The sequence below is a fragment of the Leiobunum rupestre genome, chromosome 9, assembly GCF_980474605.1.
Source record: "Leiobunum rupestre chromosome 9, qqLeiRupe1.1.hap1, whole genome shotgun sequence".
Lineage (NCBI taxonomy): Eukaryota > Metazoa > Arthropoda > Arachnida > Opiliones > Sclerosomatidae > Leiobunum > Leiobunum rupestre.
In genome coordinates this window covers 9,878,761-9,899,363 of record NC_143392.1, presented here as the reverse complement: position 1 = coordinate 9,899,363, position 20,603 = coordinate 9,878,761, and the positions used below count along the sequence as shown (strand labels likewise).

The 20,603-nt window shown below is 37.2% G+C and overlaps 2 protein-coding genes across 6 annotated transcripts; both read left to right on the top strand.

Annotated features, from left to right (window-relative positions):
* Window positions 1-6,876: 6,876 nt before the first annotated feature.
* On the top strand, window positions 6,877-12,562 carry LOC149926470 (importin-4-like). Its single transcript, XM_090159375.1, has 26 exons — window positions 6,877-7,072; window positions 7,248-7,334; window positions 7,393-7,520; window positions 7,590-7,722; window positions 7,785-7,918; window positions 7,983-8,025; window positions 8,090-8,257; window positions 8,369-8,452; window positions 8,513-8,713; window positions 8,796-8,905; window positions 8,973-9,081; window positions 9,141-9,288; window positions 9,350-9,577; window positions 9,633-9,868; window positions 9,932-10,035; window positions 10,092-10,169; window positions 10,239-10,402; window positions 10,462-10,652; window positions 10,717-10,792; window positions 10,872-10,972; window positions 11,063-11,209; window positions 11,372-11,436; window positions 11,743-11,875; window positions 11,934-12,038; window positions 12,106-12,184; window positions 12,242-12,562. The coding sequence occupies exons 1-26, from the start codon at window positions 7,007-7,009 to the stop codon at window positions 12,367-12,369; spliced, it is 3,246 nt and encodes a 1,081-aa protein (XP_090015501.1). The 5' UTR covers window positions 6,877-7,006; the 3' UTR covers window positions 12,370-12,562.
* Window positions 12,563-12,678: 116 nt separating this feature from the next.
* Window positions 12,679-20,603, top strand: LOC149926469 (zinc finger protein 236-like). Of its 5 annotated transcripts, XM_090159370.1 has the most exons (22): window positions 12,679-12,744; window positions 13,152-13,540; window positions 13,614-13,910; window positions 13,970-14,106; window positions 14,173-14,433; window positions 14,503-14,655; window positions 14,721-14,838; window positions 14,898-15,182; window positions 15,264-15,284; window positions 16,010-16,159; window positions 16,236-16,596; window positions 16,669-16,804; window positions 16,871-17,007; window positions 17,199-17,488; window positions 17,558-17,677; window positions 17,744-17,777; window positions 17,847-18,050; window positions 18,113-18,232; window positions 18,325-18,480; window positions 18,549-18,806; window positions 18,869-19,036; window positions 19,151-20,603. In XM_090159370.1, exons 2-22 carry the CDS (start codon window positions 13,160-13,162, stop codon window positions 20,281-20,283), a joined length of 4,920 nt encoding a protein of 1,639 aa, XP_090015496.1. In that variant the 5' UTR covers window positions 12,679-12,744; window positions 13,152-13,159; the 3' UTR covers window positions 20,284-20,603. The 5 variants fall into 5 exon arrangements, with proteins under 5 accessions (XP_090015496.1, XP_090015495.1, XP_090015492.1 ...); XM_090159369.1 differs by having other exon boundaries at window positions 14,721-14,832; window positions 17,744-18,050; XM_090159366.1 differs by having other exon boundaries at window positions 17,744-18,050.

Below are 20,603 nucleotides of genomic sequence, written 5' to 3'. Positions count from 1 at the left end.
TCTTATCGAAACCGTGTATGGTCAGAAGGAACAAATAAGGGTGGCACTTTCTTATCGAAACCGTGTGTGGTTAGAAGTAACAAATAAGTGTGGCACTTTCTTATCGAAACCGTGTGTGGTCAGAAGTAATAAATAAGTGTGGCACTTTCTTATCGAAACCGTGTAGGGTCAGAAGTAACAAATAAGTGTGGCACTTTCTTATCGAAACCGTCTGTGGTCAGAAGTAATAAATAAGTGTGGCACTTTCTTATCGAAACCGTGTAGGGTCAGAAGTAATAAATAAGTGTGGCACTTTCTTATCGAAACCGTGTATTGTGAAAAGTAACAAATAAGGATGGAAATTTCTTATCGAAACCGTGTATGGTGAGAAGTCACAAATAAGGATGGCACTTTCTTATCGAAACCGTGTATGGTCAGAAGTAACAAATAAGGGTGGCACTTTCTTATCGAAGTCGTGTGTGGTTAGAAGTAACAAATAAGGGTGGCACTTTCTTATAGAAGTCGTGTGTGGTTAGAAGTAACAAATAAGTGTGGCACTTTCTTATAGAAACCGTGTGTGGTTAGAAGTAACAAATAAGGGTGGCACTTTCTTATCGAAACCGTGTATGGTCAGAAGTAACAAATAAGGGTGGCACTTTATTATCGAAACCGTGTATGGTCAGAAGAAATAAATAAGTGTGGCACTTTCTTATCGAAACCGTGTATGGTCAGAAGTAACAAATAAGAGTGGCACTTTCTTATCGAAACCGTGTATGGTCAGAAGTAACAAATAAGGGTGGCACTTTCTTATCGAAACCGTGTGTGGTTAGAAGTAACAAATAAGGGTGGCACTTTCTTATCAAAACCGTGTATGGTCAGAAGTAATAAATAAGTGTGGCACTTTCTTATCGAAACCGTGTATGGTTAGAAGTAACAAATAAGTGTGGCACTTTCTTATCGAAGTCGTGTGTGGTTAGAAGTAACAAATAAGGGTGGCACTTTCTTATCGAAACCGTGTATGGTCAGAAGTAACAAATAAGGGTGGCACTTTCTTATCGAAACCGTGTGTGGTTAGAAGTAACAAATAAGGGTGGCCCTTTCTTATCAAAACCGTGTATGGTCAGAAGTAATAAATAAGTGTGGCACTTTCTTATCGAAACAGTGTATGGTCAGAAGTAACAAATAAGGGTGGCACTTTCTTATCGAAACCGTGTATGGTCAGGATTAACAAATAAGGGGGGCACTTTCTTATCGAAACCGTGTATGGTCAGAAGTAATAAATAAGTGTGGCACTTTCTTATCGAAACCGTGTGTGGTTAGAAGTAACAAATAAGGGTGGCACTTTCTTATCAAAGTCGTGTGTGGTTAGAAGTAACAAATAAGTGTGGCACTTTCTTATCGAAACCGTGTGTGGTTAGAAGTAACAAATAAGGGTGGCACTTTCTTATCGAAACAGTGTATGGTCAGAAGTAACAAATAAGGGTGGCACTTTCTTATCGAAACCGTGTATGGTCAGAAGTAACAAATAAGGGTGGCACTTTCTTATCGAAACCGTGTGTGGTTAGAAGTAACAAATAAGTGTGGCACTTTCTTATCGAAACGGTGTATGGTCAGAAGTAACAAATAATTGTGGCACTTTCTTATCGAAACCGTGTGTGGTTAGAAGTAACAAATAAGGGTGGCACTTTCTTATCGAAACAGTGTATGGTCAGAAGTAACAAATAAGGGTGGCACTTTCTTAGCGAAACCGTGTATGGTCAGAAGTAACAAATTAGGGTGGCACTTTCTTATCGAAACCGTGTGTGGTTAGAAGTAACAAATAAGTGTGGCACTTTCTTATCGAAACGGTGTGTGGTTAGACGTAACAAATAAGTGTGGCACTTTCTTATCGAAACGGTGTATGGTCAGAAGTAACAAATAATTGTGGCACTCTTATCGAAACCGTGTAGGGTCAGAAGTAATAAATAAGTGTGGCACTTTCTTATCGAAACCGTGTATGGTCAGAAGTAACAAATAAGTATGGCACTTTCTTATCGAAGTCGTGTGTGGTTAGAAGTAACAAATAAGTGTGGCACTTTCTTATCGAAACGGTGTATGGTCAGAAGTAACAAATAATTGTGGCACTTTCTTATCGAAACCGTGTAGGGTCAGAAGTAATAAATAAGTGTGGCACTTTCTTATCGAAACCGTGTATGGTCAGAAGTAACAAATAAGTATGGCACTTTCTTATCGAAGTCGTGTGTGGTTAGAAGTAACAAATAAGTGTGGCACTTTCTTATCGAAACGGTGTATGGTCAGAAGTAACAAATAATTGTGGCACTTTCTTATCGAAACCGTGTAGGGTCAGAAGTAATAAATAAGTGTGGCACTTTCTTATCGAAACCGTGTATGGTTAGAAGTAACAAATAAGTGTGGCACTTTCTTATCGAAACCGTGTATGGTCAGAAGTAATAAGTGTGGCACTTTCTTATCGAAACAGTGTATGGTCAGAAGTAACAAATAAGGGTGGCACTTTCTTATCGAAACCGTGTATGGTCAGAAGTAACAAATAAGGGTGGCACTTTCTTATCGAAACCGTGTATGGTCAGAAGTAACAAATAAGTGTGGCACTTTCTTATCGAAACCGTGTGTGGTCAGAAGTAATAAGTGTGGCACTTTCTTATCGAAGTCGTGTGTGGTCAGAAGTAATAAGTGTGGCACTTTCTTATCGAAGTCGTTTATGTGTGGCACGAAATAAAAATATAGCCTTCTTGGCGAACTTGTATAGTTTGTATAGTTGGTCCAGAGATTTGGTCTCATTTGATAGAACTCTTTGACGCGCACGCAGTGCCGTTAATTTCCGCCCCCTCCGAACAACCTCCTTAAAGGGAAAGTGACCGAAAAAAACAAGTTGGTCCATTCGATAGAGCTCTTTGACGCGCACGCAGTGCCGTTAATTTCCGCCCCCTCTGAACAACCCTCTTAAAGGGAGAGTGATCGAAAAAAACAATTTGGTCTCATAGAACAATAAAAGTAAAAGATTGGATCGTCTACGCTAGCGTCTACTTGAAAGAGTGAGACCAAAAAATCCAAAGCAGTCGAACTTAGGGCGTGTTGCAAAAGTCTGCTTTGCTAGAATCAAACATGTTAAGTTCAATGGGCTAGCACTTTGGCTAGAGGCCCTTAAGCTGAAAAGTATGCGACCATGGGGACAGAATCTCCGTCTTGCCATATTCTTAGTACATAAATACATTCTTGCAATAATATGATTTATGCAGTTGTTAATAATCCATCTTAAATATCTGCTCTAAGAAAATACTAATTTAATCACCGAGATAATATAAAATCACATGGCCTGAACAGCTTTTGTATTGGTTTGCCCACCCGGGTATCCTGAGGGCGGGCGGTGGCCACTCTTTAACATAGGATGGTAAATTATATATCAAACGCTAGGAAATAATATGGCTACAACAGCTTTTGTATTGGTTTGCCCACCCACGTATCCTGAGGGCGGGCGGTGGCCACTCTTTAACGTAGGATGGTAAATTATATATCAAACGATAGGAAATCCCATGGCCTCAACAGCTTTTAAATTGGTTTGCCCACCCGGGTATCCTGAGGGTGGGCGGCACCCACTCTTTAACTTAGGATAGCAATTTATAAATCAAACGATAAGAAATCACGTAGCCTCAACAGGTTTTGTATTAGTTTGCCTACCTGTGTCTACTAAGGGTTTATGGGTTTGCCCACTCGAATACACTGATGTGGAACTAATATTACGGCCTGGGTCGACTTGTTTAGATTGAATTAGGCGACACCAGGCAATAGATTTAGCTTTTCTGCTTAAGGCAGAGCGGCGGTTAGAGTTATTATTACGATGCTTTGAATTACTAAAAGGACGAAATGCCGGCAGTTAAGAGGGTATGAAAGGCAACCCAAGAGTCAGCGAGGGAATCACGGGAAAGCGTCAGACACCAATCAATACGTAAAAGAAAGTCATTAAAAGCGTCATAGTTCCCTTTGTAGAAATTAGGTTTAGGTCTAAAATGGGAGCCATACAAAGCGAGGCAAAATTGAAGAAAATAATACCGTGGTCACTGGCACCCAAAGAAGGGAAAAGAGAAATGTTCGAAACCAGACGGGGGTCAGAGGAAAAAATTAAATCAAGAATATTGTCGCGACACAGTGCACCGCCAGATCTAGTTGGGAAATTAACAAACTGGGAGAGGGAGGAATCAGTTATACAATCAAGAAAGAGTTTCGTTTGGGCACAGGCACCTATACGCGGAATATTATTAAGCCAGTCTATAGAGGGATAGTTAAAGTCTCCTAAGAGTAACTAGGACGTCTCAAAACCCGGAGCCGGCATTCTCGACAAAGACTTGAGCGGAGGGTGGGCGCTACGATAATCGTGAATTACGGAGTTGTCGAAGAGTTGTATAACTTTAGTAATGTCGTATTTATGTTAATTGAACATTAATACCAAAAGAAAACTAAACGAATTTTATTAAGCTACAAACAGTTTATTAGTACAAATAGTACAATTACAACATTAGTCATTTAAGTCTTTCTAGTTCTTTTTTTGGCGGATAAGCCGCTCTTATTGTTTACTTTTAATTTGTAAATAATGTCTTGATAATAAAACGTAATTAGCGTAAAAGCAATAAGAAGTGTATTTTTTGAACCAACTTAAAAACAAGCAGTTTATTAGTCCAATCTTTTTTATATTTTGTAATAAGTCCACTCTTTTTTTTTCGCTTAAATTATATCCTGAACGGCAGGCCTTTTCCCCCCCCTCTCTTTTCTTGTCCCCCCCCTCTCTCGCGGCGAAGGTCTCCCTCTCTTCCGGACATTACAGCGAATTTCCCTCTCTCTTCTCCGTCTCGTTCAGAGTCCCTTTCTCTTCTCCCCCAAGTGCGACACACCAACATACCCACACTCATACACACACACACACACAGCCAACTTTCCCATTGAAGTCACCACGGTGAGAGCTCCACTCACTCGCTTCGCTCGTTCGCTCCGCTCAATAAACTATAACGCTTCGCATCACAATGAGAACAAAGAGCAGATATTAAAGAAATAACATACGCGTGGTTGTGATAATGAGCATTATTCGAACGATGTATAACGCAAATAACAATAGTTAGATCGGAGGTTACGACCTGGACTGCGACAGATTCGACAACATCAGTGCCCATTGAACAGTCAATAGCTACATCATGAAAGTTAAAAGGCCGAACCAATAGAGTTTCTTGGATAAACAGGGCAACACCCCCATGAGGGCGACGAACACCCCCAATGGGGTCTTTAACACGATCGTGGCGAAACAGTGAGAAACCTGGTATGTTTAGTTCAGTGCGAGAAATGTCTTTGTTCCACCAAGTTTCGGTAATAGCGACAAGAGTTATTCAAAATTTTAGGACCAGCGAGTTCAGTTCATCAATTTTATAACCCGATAAACCACCAGCATTACAAATAAGAGCATTAGAGACTCTAGGGGAAGTATCAGGGGGCAAATCTAAAACAGCGTCGGAGGTCCGATGGTATAAAGTGGACAGTTGGTCCGTTAAACATCTAACGTAGGTGGGTCGAGAAGGACGAAAGGCAACATGGGGATAGTTCAAAGTTGAGTTGTCTTGAGTTCCGGGAGCAACGAGAGATGGGGAACTTCATGCACTGCATGAAGAGGCACCGTAGTAAGGAAATGATCCTGGCGAGTTCTGGAGAGGTGGTGGCTGAAAACGTTGTAAAAGTGCCGGCTGCAGATTAGGGAACGTGAAATTCTGGGAGCTAACACGAAGAGGCGACGAAATTCCATGAGAGTGCGGCGGATGATGAGAAAATGATGCCTTTGGGACAGCACCGTTGGCAAGAGTGGAAAGAGGACGTAAGGGAAGAGAGGGATGGCTCCACTTTACAGCATTGAAGTTACGAATAGTCCAGCCCTGCTCGCCGGCGTTGATCTTCGCGTTTAGTTCATCTTTGGCCTTGATGAAATGTCGACGCTGAATCGGGGTAAAATCGGAGCGGGCAGAGAAGGGATACGAGTTGTCAGCCATGTGCTGCAGAGATCAAGACAGATAGGTTATTGATTTCAGTCTTGTTGGAAATTTCAAATGCAGTAAATTTAAATTGGAGATCAACCACCGAGGAGTTACATCGGGAGATTTCATCACTAGTGCCGCACAACGTAGTTTCTAGTGCGAGGAGCCTGCTATTAGCAGATTGTTCTGAGTGGCGCAGGGATGCGTTATCCGATTTGAGGAGATCGAATTCTTTCTGGAGCGTAGATTGAGTATGCTCGATGGTACAAAATTTACAGGTAAACGGAGTCGAGTCGTTTATATCCTCGAGCTTGATTTGGTTGAATAGCGGCGTATTCTCTAAGAGTACCCATCGACGACAAGCTTTACAACTAACCCAGTCAATACTACTGTCGATAACATCACGTCGAATGTATGGAGTTTGGAAGCTCTTGGAAGCAGAGTCCGCCAGGACTCCACTGTCTTTGTCCTTGACCATGGCGAAGATCACCAAAAGAATTAGTCTTCCAAAAAATTATTAACTTTTGTCACTTTTGCTAAGCGATTGGAGTTCCCATCAATTCATATAATTATCACAAACAAAATACCCTAACCCTAACTTTAATTAAAGAAATATATAAATAAATAAATAAATATGCTAGGCCTAACGTAGAAAAAGTATATACATATATAGATTAGCTAAGCCAGGAATACGGAACAACTGCCGCGGTTGTCTGCTAGTTATCGCTCCCGTATATTTTTGGCAAATCAAATTCCGCGTAAGGTGTCTATTTCTTTATTATGTCTATCATGGACGGCACATTCGTAATTTTAAAAAACTTGTTTCGCGGGGAGCAGTTTTGATTGGAATTCCCAACTCAATGTCCATGCCCCGCTTGGAATCTGGCAACGCTGCTTTGCGTCGTCTACATTAAAATATCAGAACCGGTTGTACGTGGAATCCGGTGCGACGTATTTGAGTTATTAAAGGGTATTGCTGTGTTGGTTTTAAAAAAGTTTAAATGGATAATCCATTGGAAAACATTCTCTTGAGGCTTCTAGTTCCGGATAACAATGTCTTAATACAGGTAATTGCTTAGAAGGTAAACCTTTAAGTCCCAGCCTTGGTCGATGAAGTGTCACTACCACGTGACGCACCCCTATGGAATTTCAATGTGCTAAATCCCATCCCTGGACCCTGAATGCTTAATGTTACATATTAATATATTTTAAAATTAATCTTGAATGATACCGCGTTTTTAGGCTACTAACGAATTGAAAGAGGCATTTAAAAACCCTGCAATAATTGTAGCTTTAATTTCAACGTTGACAAATTCTTCTAATGTTCAGGTAAAACTGCTTGCATTACTAGTCACTTGCATTATGTATGTAGCTTATGTTACCTTAGGTACGTCAATACGCTGCCATTCTTATAAGGCGAAAAATATCGAAAGCCAGCCATTGGTCACAAATTGATAAGGAAACTAAAGAAAGAGTAAAACAAGAACTGCTAAAAATACTTTTATCAGAACCTGAGTGAGCCACCTTTTTTTTTCCTATATCTCTTATATACTTGGCAATTCATGCTCTTCAATTTGATTGTAGAAAAGTGGTTAAGAATTCAATAGCTCAAGTGATAGGATCCATCGCAAAACACGATTTGGCTCAAAACCAATGGCCGGACTTGCTTTTCTTTTTGAATCAATCTACCAATAGCAATAACGTTCTTGAAAGAGAAGTAAGTTGAGATTTATGGTGTAAATTAAACTGAAATTTATATATAAATCCTATTTTCTATAGATTGGTTTGTTTACCTTCAATATTGTCACATCTGTTGCTGCGGAACAGCTCAAGCCTCACTTGCAAGGCCTCATTATTCTTTTTTCAAAAACGTTACAGGACTCTAGCCCATCTGTAGCATCCCTAACTGTCCAGTAAATAAGCTAAATCCTGCTGAACTTGTATTTAATATTCAAAATCCTTCTCTTTTTTTCACAGGACTTTAACTAATTTAGTGCCCTACATTGGATCAAATGAACTGGTGGATTTTTTAGTTGAATTAAATAAAGTTTTAAAAAAAAGTTTAAAAAAAATATTTATTTCAGAATAAATTTCAAGCCTTAATTCCTCAAGTTATGAATGTCATTAGAAACTTAATATCCGCTGATGAGGAAGAAGCAGTGCTCTCTATGGATATTTTTGAGGAATTGATAGAAATTGAAGTTTCTATTGTAGTTCCACATATCAAACCTGTTATACTAATGTGTCTAGAGGTAATATATATATATAAATATATATATATATATATATATATATATAGTTTTATATATTTGCTTAAGGATTTAATAATTTCAAATGTAATAGGAGCTTTTACTGCTTTGTAGATCTCATCCAATTCGAGTTTATCAGAAAATATCAGGGTTAAATCTTTATCTGTAGTTTCTAAAGTTATCAAGTTAAAGAAAAAAGTAAATTTTACTCTTTAATATTCCTTCAGATTGAAATGAAAAAAAATGTTGAATTTTTAGGTCGTTTTAAAGAACAATCTCATTCCCTCAATTTTGGACACAATTTTTCCTATCATGTGCAATCCTTTGAATAAAGATCTTGCTGATGAAGACCAGTCAGATGATGAAGACGATGATACTCAGTCTGTAGACTCGTTTGCACCTCAAGTCTTGGACATTATGGCTCTTCATTTGCCCCCTGAAAAACTTTTCCCCACCCTTGTATGTTTGTTAAAAGCTTAATTTCTATCTTTGCTTTATTAAGAAGTAACATAATTTAACTGAACTTGATTTATACGTCTAGATGAAATATTTGGAACCAGCTTTATGTGACACCAATATTTATCCTCGTAAAGCCGGGTATACTGCCTTAGCCGTGTTAGCAGAGGGTTGTTCCGAGTATATTAGACACAAGTATGGTCTTGCTATATTTGTCCTTATGTTTAGATATCAACTTTTATTAATCTCAAATTGAACGCAGACACTTGCATACCTTTTTGAAATTAATCTGTTGCGGAATGACGGACCAAAGTTCATTGGTTAGGAACTCTGCTTTGTTTGCTTTGGGTCAGTTTGCGGAATATTTGCAGGTACAAAGTTTATCGCACTCAAAATCATTTTGTTAAGTGACGAAGTTGTTTCTTAATAGCCTGAGATTAGCGAATTCCACTCTGAATTGATGCCAGTCCTATTCGACTATTTGGGAAATTTATGTAATCAGTTGCAACAAGGAGTTCGCAGTCCTCCTAATTTGACTGGAGTGTTTTTTGCTTTGGAAATTTTCTGTGAAAATTTGGGTATTGGTTTTTTTTTTAAATCGCTTGATTTTCCACATTCTACCAACTTTTCCTATTTTAGATGAAAGATTGTTACCCTATTTAAATTCTTTGTTGGAGAGTCTTATGATGTTCTTATCCACCAATTCATTGGAAGCCAAAGAACTTGCTATAAGCGCAATCGGGGCCGCAGCTAATGCTGCCAAAGAATCAATGGTTCCTTATTTTCCCCAAATAATTGAGCATCTTAAGCAATACTTAGCAATACAACCTGGTGGAACTGCTCTTCCAATTCAAGTTCAAGCTATTGGTCAGTGAAAAACAGTTAATGTTTAAGGCATTTCTAAGATGTTATTGTTTTAAAGATACATTGGGTGTTTTGGCACGAACTATTGGAACTGAAACGTTTCGACCTATGGCTCAAGAATGTATTCAGTTGGGTATGGAGCTGGTAGATAAAGTTCATGATCCTGATTTACGAAGAGGCGTGTACAGTTTGTTCGCTTCAGTTGCGACTGTTTTAGAATCTGGAATGGAGCCATTTATGCCAACGATTATTGATCATATGCTGGATTCATTGATGTCTACTGAAGGAATTGTCGTAAGATTATGAATGAAATGCTGAACAATAATGCTGTATACATCACATATGACCCTTCTTTAGCCGCATTATGATGAATCTAACTCTGCATTTACTGTCTTTGATGATTTAGAAGATGATGAGAATATTGAAAATGATGAGGATGATGATGATGAAGAAGTTATTGGGTAAATGTTTTTTTATTTTTTTATTTTTTAATACTTACACACCAACCTTCATCTAGTCATAGCGTTGAAAATTCCTACTTGGAGGAGAAGGAAGACACATGCTGCGCTCTGAGAGAGCTTGCAGCAAAAACTGGGTTTGTACTTAGGTTCTTAGTTAATCAACGAGTACTCTGATAGGAAATTTTTCAATTTTTGCCCTTCAGTCACGTTTTCTTGCCATATTTCGAGAGATGTTTTCAAGAAGTATTGAAACTTATTGATCATCCGGCTGCTGACGTCAGGAAACCTGCAGTAGTTGCGCTGGGTCAATTTACAATTACCTTGAATAAAACTGTTCAAGAATCAAACTTATCTGATCAACAAAATGGTAAGAACTTCTACTTGGTTGAGTGTTTTCTTGGATAATGTATATTTTTTAAATTTCAGCTTTAAATCAAACTCTGGCAATCTTGGTTCCTAAACTTCTAGCAGTCTGTCGAGAAGATGAAGAGAGATACGTAGTGTTGTCTGCATTTGAAACTCTCGGAGATTTATTTAAAGAGCTTAAACTGTTAATGTTGGATCACGCTACGCTGGAGGCAGTCGTGGATCTAGTTAATGACACTTTCAAACACAAAGTAATGTTTATGATTATACACTTGCATCAGTAATTAGGAACTCTAAATTGTGGCAATTCTCCAGTTGGCATGCCAAGACAATAGTGATTTTGGAGATGAAGATGATGATCAAGAGGCAGAATATGATGGCATGTTACTAGGTGAAAGTTAATTTTTTGTTATACTTTGAAATTAACTTAGGAATGACTAGGTCTCTTTTTTTCTTTCCATTTTTTGCAGAATTTGCTGGTGAGCTTGTGCCGTCTATGGCAAAGGCACTTCCACCTGGCCACTGCACACCTTATTTGGAAAAAATATTCCCATGCTTAATTGCAAAAACGGTACTTTTTTGTACTGTACTCTTGAACATTACCCGTTGAGCTTAGAATAGACCTGTTGATTGTATCTTAAAACCACATATTTCTCCTTAGGGTCCCAAATGCAGTGTGTCTGAAAGATCCTTTTCAGTAGGTACATTGGCGGAAACTGTTCTAGCTCTTGGAAAAAATGGTGTTAATTCGTTAGTTCCAGCTTTTTTACCATTGTTTTTGGATGCTATGAAAGACGAAGATGAAGAGGTGATGTTATGTGCTTAATCTATAGTTAAGATAGGTACCACTATGGTATGGAGGTCGCTAGGAGTTGGGAGCTATCTGGCTATTGAGTTGCCAATATGTTTTACTGATGTGATGCTATGTATTATATTTGAATATAATTGATAAGTGGGTACAAACCAACAGGTACGAAGTAACGGTGTATTTGGATTGGGAGTTCTAGTCGAGAACGCAGGAGATATGCTTATATCGTAAGGTTCAGCATATTTAATGTATTACCATAAGTCTAAATCTTTCCTCAAGTATGTCACTTTGGGAATTATTTTACTAAGACATATACATGGAAAGATTCCATCACTGGAAGAATAATGACCTTTAGCGAGGCACTGTCAAAGACTGAGGTATTAAAGTGAGAGAATGCGAAATGTTAAGAAAGCTTAATAGTTATTCTAAATAGTTTGAATATTAAAAATAGGAAGTATCATACTTATGGTTCAATATTACAGACTTATGGTGTAATGTTTGCTTGCACTACTTAAATAGTTTTTTATTTCTAGTAAGTTTCCAAGTCTTCTTCAAGCTTTGTCAACTATGCTAGTCAAAGAAAGTGATCCCAGAGCAAGGGATAATATTTGCAGTGCTGTTGCCAGACTCATTATGGCTAACCCAAATGCCGTGCCTTTGAAACAGGTTAACTTGTTATCTCAAGCTGCTTTCTACATTCCACTAAGATCAACACAATTTTTAGGTAGTTCCAGTATTGTTAAGATGTCTTCCACTTCAAGCAGACTTTGAAGAGAATGTTTCAGTTTATGGTTGCATATTTGGCCTATTTTTTAATAAAAGAGAAGAGGTATTTTTCTATAATTTTAATATTACCTTTTTGGATTTTTTATTGTTATTTTTATGGTGCCACTTAGATTTTGGAAAGTTTGCACCAGATCCTCAAAATAATATCGTTAGTATTACAACCGTCTGAAATATCTAAATTGAAAGAAGGTAAATATTTTTCTAATTGTTATTTTTTTTTTAAGATTTAATCTTTTTTATTATTAGAGTCCAAATCTCAGCTGATTGAGATTGTGAGGGTATCGCATAGAGACTATCAAGCTCAGTTTGAAGCTCTAGTTTCTTCACTCCCATCAGATGGACAGCAAACTCTTTTAGCGGTTGTATCTAGTTAATGTTATAGCCAAATTAACTATCCATTGTTAAATAGTATGAATAGCCACAATTTGCATGTAATGCCAATTGTTTTATAATTTTATTCAGGTTTTATAAAAAAAAAAATATCAAAAGTTGTGAAAATATGGTTATAAAACAATCAAAAATATAATTTATGTTAAAATATCCTACGTATGAACTGAGAAAAATACATTTTTTGTAAGCACGTGCGTTTTGTTGATTTGAAATTCTGGCGCCTTTTCCTTCTCACTCCACTGAACATTAAACGTCATTTCCACTTCCGTTCTTTTTTCGCCATTCGCCGCCATTTTGTGTTACCGACCAAAAGAAAATCCCCGTTCTTAGAGTATTTTTTATCATGATTGCGTTATTAAGTAAGTAAAGTTTTAATTCATTTACTTTTAATTATGGGGTAAATTAAACTTTTTGAAAGATAGGATCGTTAGTGCCCCAACAAGGGAAGTTTTCGTAAATTACTGAGGCGGAGTGATACGTAAGCCTTTTGCGTTCAATGGCACGTATACTTGTTAGAGAGTTATCTTCCAAGTTCAATAGCGTTAGGATCCAAAATTCAATGTCAATTTGTGATTTTTCGAACCATCTTAGTTTTTTTCGAGCAGAATAATGGACGTTTGGACTCTAATAATGTATATTTTTTCATAATCTTTGAACTTCTAGCATGACCTAGTTATATTGATCCAATTAGTGAATTTGGATGATTTCTGAAACAGAGTATTACTAAATTTGCATACAGTAAGATTTTTGGTGTTTTTTTTTACAGTGTAAATAATGGAATCTGCCATAAACATTATTGCACCAACTACAGAAAGTTCATTGGTTTCTTTGACTGGATTAAATTTGAATGGAAGTCTTTCAAATGGCGGAACCCAAAACTTGGTAGTGTTAGCTACCGATGGAACAAGCAGCTTTATAATAGATGCAAGCCAGTTATCACTCTTTCAAAATTCTGATTCATTTCTGCAAAGTGCTGAAGTTTTAAATCATGATGAAGCAGCTTCCACTGAGTTTATTAAGCAATCAGAGCCACATGTTTCAATACTTGCGAGTGAAGTGCCTGTACCTCGAGAGAATAAATCCAATTCTTTGCTTAAAAAGAATAACATCTTGCCTGGAGGTATTGTGGATGAAATCCAACCTCCGATTAAAAAGGTACTTGTATAACCTTAAGCTAAAACACCTTTTATAAATATTTATTCACAACAATTCTATTTCCTTCACTTAGGGGCCTTTTAAATGTGATCTTTGTAATATCCAAGAGTTTGCAAAATATGGGCAATATCTGAGGCATCAGAAGCTGCATTTGGATGATAAACCATTTCGTTGCAAAGAATGTGATACTTGTTTTAATGTTGAATCGAATCTCGTTCTCCATGCTGCTACACATGTTAAAGATAATCCTGTTTGCCCAGAATGTGGCAAAAAGTTCAACCGTATGGCCAGTTTGAAGGCTCATATTATGCTTCACGAGAAGGAAGAGAATATTATTTGCTTAGAATGTGGAGAAGAGTTCAGTACCCAGGTATTTCTATTGATTTCATATACTCCCTTTGAACAACTACAAAACCTGAAAATTTTCAGCGCCACATGGATAAGCATAAAAAACAACATCAAGAAGAGGCAGCTACTGGTCGGTTTTACCCTTGTCGACATTGCCCGCTCAAGTTTTCTAAACCCATAGCTTTGAGAGACCACATGAAAATACATGTTAGAATAAGGTATACTTTTCTTATTTATTATTAACTTACTTTTTTAATTTTTTTTCAACTTTCATTTTGTTATAGGGCCTCCCTACATCATAGAGCTCATAAGAAAAACATTGACCGATCTAGTTTCCCCCATAAATGCCATGATTGTGGGAAAGTTTTTCAAAAACCCTCGCAGCTTGTTAGACATAAACGGATTCACACCGGAGAAAGACCATTTAAATGCGATGTATGTGACAAAGCTTTCAATCAAAAAGGAGCTTTGCAAATTCACAGCACAAAGCACAGTGGAGAAAAGCCATTTGTCTGCGAATTTTGCCCGGCAACATTTTCTCAGAGGTGATGATTTGTAAAAAAATAATCCAGTCTGGAACAAGTTAAAACAACTAACTTTCCTATTATTTTTAGGGGAAATCTTCGTAACCACATCCAGAGGGTTCACACTCTGTCTTTGGAACCCAATCAAACTCGATTCCAGTGTGTTGAATGTTCCTGCGTCTTTAGGAAAGTTGGAAACCTTAACGCTCACATGAGCAAAATGCACTCGACATATGCCCCAATGTATATATTGTTTTACAGCGTCAATTATAAGAATTATTGTAGTTACTTTTGAAATTGTTTTTTAGCATTGATGCCAGAAATGTTGTTGAGGAAGGTGAACAGGTTATTAAGCAGTTGATGGATTTATCTCAATTTACAACGAGTAAAGACGATAAGAACAAGGAAAATGAATCTAGAGTAATTGTAATCTTTCAGTTGTTTTTTCAGTCAAAAACATCTTTTAATGTTTATTTGCATTGCAGACGGAAAATTCTGATATTCTACGACAAGCTCTCGAAAATAGTGGCCTTACCTCGGAAACAAAAACTGCCATGGAAAGCTCCAAAGCTGATGCTATTACCGATGGAGATGTTCATTCTGAGATAACTGTAGACTCTAAACTGGAGAATTCTTCTGGGCCAATGATCATGCAAGTTGCAGACTACGCAACTGGTATTATGAAAAAGCATATAATCAAAAAAGTTGGCGGAGTGCTCTTTCACGTTTGCCTTTATTGCACTAAATCTTTTCGAAAACCTTCTGATTTGGTACGTATTTTATGGCATGACAAAAGTGCATTAACTTTAAAAGTATGAAAACTTTTTAAGTGTTAAATTAATTTTTTGTAGGTGAGACATATACGTATTCATGTGAGTATTTTATTAATAGTATTAAGTAGGGATGTGCGGATAACCGTTTACCAAGGGTTATCGGTTTGGTTAATCAAACTGAATTTTCGGATACCATTTTTTTTTAAAAACAGTTATTGGTTCAAAATTAGTTTTGGGGGCTCATAAAGTATTCAATAATTTCGGTTATTGGTTTATTACTCTGATTTTTTTTTTAATTGGTTAATCTATTTCACAGTTTTTTTACTGATTATTTGAATTTCTTAATAAAAATCCGAATAAAAAATAAATATAGAGTATCGAAGTTAATTTAATATCTGAAGCTGATTTTCAACTGAAAATAGGAGTGGGATAGGGGGAGCTGAGTGGTAGAGAAGGAGCCCATCCAAAGTGAGGTCAGAGGTTTTTAGAAAACACGTTGACCGGCCACTTTGGAAAAAAGCTAGCCGATAAGACAGAAGCTAATGCCTATTTCTTTGGCGAAAAATATTTTTTAGTCTTTAGGTTATGATTTCAGATGAAGTCTCAGCTGATAATTAGGTTAATAGTTAATAGTATTCTAATAGAAATGATTAATCAATTTGTATTTGAAAAAAAAACTTAATTAAAATTAAAGCCGACCAAACGTAACTATAATTTGAAATAATTTAGCTGTTATTCAATATCCGAACGGGCAGCAAAATACATTATCTGCACATCCCTAGTAATAAGAATTGTAGGTAATATTCTAATACTTTTAATTTCAGACGCATGAACGACCATATAAATGTGAAAATTGCTTTCGAGCTTTCGCTGTTGCCAGCACCCTCCGGGCTCATGTAAAAGTTCACATGGGAATTAAGGATTTCTTTTGTGAAATTTGCAAGAAATTCTTTTCCACGCATGGTAGTTTGAAGGTATTTCTTTATTTTGAAAAGTTCCAAGTGTAAATTCCTTCATTTTTAATGCCAAATTTTATTTTACAAAATTTAGGTACATAACAGACTTCATACTGGTGCAAAACCTTTCACTTGCACAGTTTGCAGTAAAACTTTTAGAACATCTGGCCACCGTAAAAGCCACATGTTGTCTCATAGTGAGAAAAGTGTTGCGAGAAAAATGAAAAAGGAGAAAGCCTTAATAACCACTAAAGATAGACGTAGTTATTCGAGCCTTCCTCTGCAAGAACCGATTCTAATTACAGATGCTGGCATGGTTCAACCAGTGGCCAAAACATTAGATTCCACCAAAAACAAAGACGGCTATAAGGGAGATAGGCGTTATCAGTGCCCATCGTGCGCGCGAGCATTTAGGAAATCTTCTCATTTGAAACAACACATACGATCTCATACAGGTATGCGAGCATATTTTGTTGTATCCATATTATTTAATTATTTTGTTAAGCGCATTTTATTTTTTCCTAAAGGTGAAAAACCGTTTCAATGTTTGCAATGTCAACGCAATTTCGTTTCATCAGGCGCTCTAAAGGCTCACGTGATCACACACACTGGAGTTAAAAAGTTCAAATGCAACATCTGCAATGCTACTTTCTCAACAAATGGGTAAATAAATTACTTTATTCAGTTGAGATTAGCTAATATTTACACTGATTTCAACCAATTTCTTAGGTCTTTGAAAAGGCACATGACTACCCACAGCTCAGCAAGACCATTTCTTTGTCCGTATTGCGAAAAAACGTTTAAAACAAAACTGGATTGCAAAAAGCACATGAAAACACACAGACCAAAGTTGACTATTTCCACAGGTATGTAAAGAAAAACAATATGACAAGAATTAATCTCTCAAAGTGTTAATTTTTAGTTTGAACTTATAATAAGTATCTTTTGTTTCCTTGGTTTCACAACTCTTACTTTTGTTCCCAAAAATGGGAGAAAATGCATAGTTTCTCAATTCAAAGCATTGGCCTATTTTTTAACCCTTGTTAATTTCTGCTAGATAATATGAGCAGCATCGCTATTCAGCCTGATGAGGAAGAAGTTGAACAATCTAAAGACCAAACTGACATGAAGGAAAATGGTGAAGAAGGCGCTGAAAGCAGTGGTGAACCTCAAATGGATGCGGAAAATTCGAAAGAATCCTATGTGGAAATTACGGAAATTGAAGGCGGTTTCGAAGCTATTGTCAATGCGGAGAATGGAGACCCAATGCCTTTGGTTAACCTAGCTCCAGAAGGAACTGTCACACTTGGCACGCAGTCTTTTGCTAATCAACACATTATAACTCAGGTATGCGTTTGAAGAGGAAACAACTACCGGCATTAGCTTTTCTTATGAGTATTTGTTTTAATGTTCAAGGCTATAAGAAACAGTTTTCCGGAACAGTTTGACGACAGTGAGGAGAATGTTGACTCTCCTGAACTTGATCAAAATCAATTTATAGCCCAATTTGCTGCTGGAAATTTTACTATAGTTCCAGTATGTTTAAATTTTTCGACTCACTTTTGAATGGCTTTAAACTTTACACGCACTATTTCATTTCAGTCTGAACAAATTGATGTGAACGGAATGCACCTTGGTAACAGTTTTACCATAAACCACCCAATGTTGACTACTGCTAATATGGAATCCATACTGCCAACTAAAGGTGGTGAAAGTGATGTGCAAACCTTTCTCGAAAATGCGGTAGAAGATCTGAATGATGGAAATTCCAAAACTGAAGAGGAAGTTGGTCATTTGGAGCATACGCCACCAAAAATGGAAGTTAGATCAATCAAGTACAGATGTGATATTTGTGGAAAGTGCATGAAGAAAAGGTCGCATTTGCAACAACATTTGAGAGTTCATTCTGGTGGGTTTTGATACTTCATACAGAATTATCATCTTCATTGATGGTACAATATTCTATTGTAGGGGAAAAACCTTACGGCTGCCAAATTTGTGGGAAAAGATTCAGTACAACTAGTGTTTTGAATGCCCATCTTAAAACACACACGGGAATTAAAGATTTTGTCTGTCAGCAGTGCAACCAGGGTATTCAAAATCAATTTAATTACTGTTAAAAATGTATTTACTTTCATAAGTTGCCTCCGTATTATGCTTAACCAACCATTTTTACCCAAAAGCTTTCACAACCAATGCCTCATTGACAAGACATCAACAAATTCATAGCAGCGTCTGTAATTATGCCTGCTCAGACTGTGGGGAAGCTTTTAGAAATAAAGTTCACTATTATAGGCATAGGAAAATTCACAAAAAATCGGCTGATGGAGAAACATCTGGTTGGTATTCTATAACATTCAAAAGTTAGAGTGCCTTTTCGCAAAATGTTAACATTTCTCCCACTCAGATAAAAAGAAGAAAGTAAACCTTTTAAAACTTTCGTCGGAGCAAGCTGATGAAATTGCTAAATTAACCCCATCAGAAAGTGCATCAGTGTCTGAAAAGGTCTTAATTGCATCAGCAGCGGAAAAGGACCGCATTAGCCAAGTTAAGGATAAATTTTTGGAACTGCAAAAATTACCACAGTTTGCTCATCAATGTAGTAGATGCCCAAAAAGTTTTAAAAAGCCTTCAGATCTTGTTAGACACGTTAGAACGCATACGGGTAGGCGTAAAATTTTATTCATTTTGTTTGCATTGTTATTAAAAAATTTTTGGGGAATTCAGGTGAAAAACCATATCGTTGTGAAGTTTGCAAAAAGAGTTTCACTGTTAAATCAACTCTCGACTGTCACTTGAAAACTCATAGTGGAGAGAAAAACTTTGCCTGTCACGTTTGCAATACTTTCTTTGCTACGAAGGGAAGTCTCAAAGTTCACATGAGGCTACACACAGGTAATGTAACAGTCTCAAAACAAATATCCTCACAACAAAAATATACCTTTAAAATGGGCGTGAAATGAATGAATTCTTTCAAATATAATGAAAACTTTTTTTTTTGTTTTTAAGGCGCCAAACCATTCCAGTGTTCCTACTGTGACCTACGTTTTAGAACTTCTGGCCACCGTAAAAGCCACATTTCTTCGCATTTCCGTCAAAATTACCGTAAAAGGGTAATGGTTCAAAGAAAACTAGAAACTGCTTTGGAGCAAAGTTCTTCGTCCCTGAAACCACCTATAGGAACAACATTATTTGACAGTAGTGTGGAAGATGATGATTTACCAAGTGCACTATGTAGGACCACCACTGTAAAGAATGTATCGGCAGAAGATGCCGCAGATTCTTCAGAAATGCTACCTATTGTTCAAAGTGTTGATGGACTGCAGCTTCAAATACCACCATCGTTGTTGGGACAAAATATTCAAATTACTGGAATTGACCCTAGTCTGTTCCAACTAGAGCCAAAATTCTTGCAACAGTTTCAGGGTGGCAACATAAACATAACAATCAGTCCTAGCATTATCGCGGAAACCAATGCCGAAGATAATGAGGCCTCAGCGGCAATAGACAATGGCAGCCAGTTCCTACAAACTTTATCAGGTGGAACGTCACTTGTGAGCCTTAATGCCTCACTTATACAACAGCTAAACTCTTTAGGCTTATCATTGGATCAGGCTCAGCTGATAGCCAGTATAAACGAAGGTTCCGTCCCAAATGCAACTAACGTACCTTTCCACATTACCATAGATAATGGTGATAAAACTTTGGTTGAAAGCCAAGATGTCAATGATAATGAAGAATCTGTGGTCAATGAAGATGTGGAACTTGATTTGGATGATGGCGTACCTATCGGAGAAGGGGAACTGATTGATAATATGCTCAAGGACATTCAAATGCCACCCCGTCGGGAAAAGGAAGCTAATCATCAATGCGCCAGTTGTGGAAAAGGTTTCCAACGGAGAAGTTTGTTGGAACGCCACGAACGAATACACACAGGTGAAAGACCATTCCAATGTACGGTGTGCGAGAAAGCCTTCAATCAAAAGAACACATTGCAAATTCACATGAAGAAGCACACGGGCGAAAAACCCTATATTTGTGGATATTGCGAAATGCAATTTAGTCAAAAGGGAAACTTACGAACTCACCAAAAACGTGCTCATCCTGGCAGTACGGAACTTTATAGGATAGCAACTGACTGAGTCTGCTCATAATACGATAATACATCCTAGTTCGCCACGGTATAAGCCATTCTCAGCCCCTCAAGATGGCTGATTTGATTTCAACGAGTCGGATGCTTTGTTAAAGTCTGGCAATCTAACATTTGCTAGTTTCCTATCCAAAATTTATACTTTTTTTATGTAAGTAAAAGTTATTTATGGAATATTTAAAGTTTAGTTTATTTATATCAGATATGAAAGAGGAGAGAGTGGTGAAGATTTTGTACTACTACATATTTTTTTGGACTTTCAACAAAATGTACAAATTAGCACACTTACAAAGAGCCTTTTTTTGCGTGTAA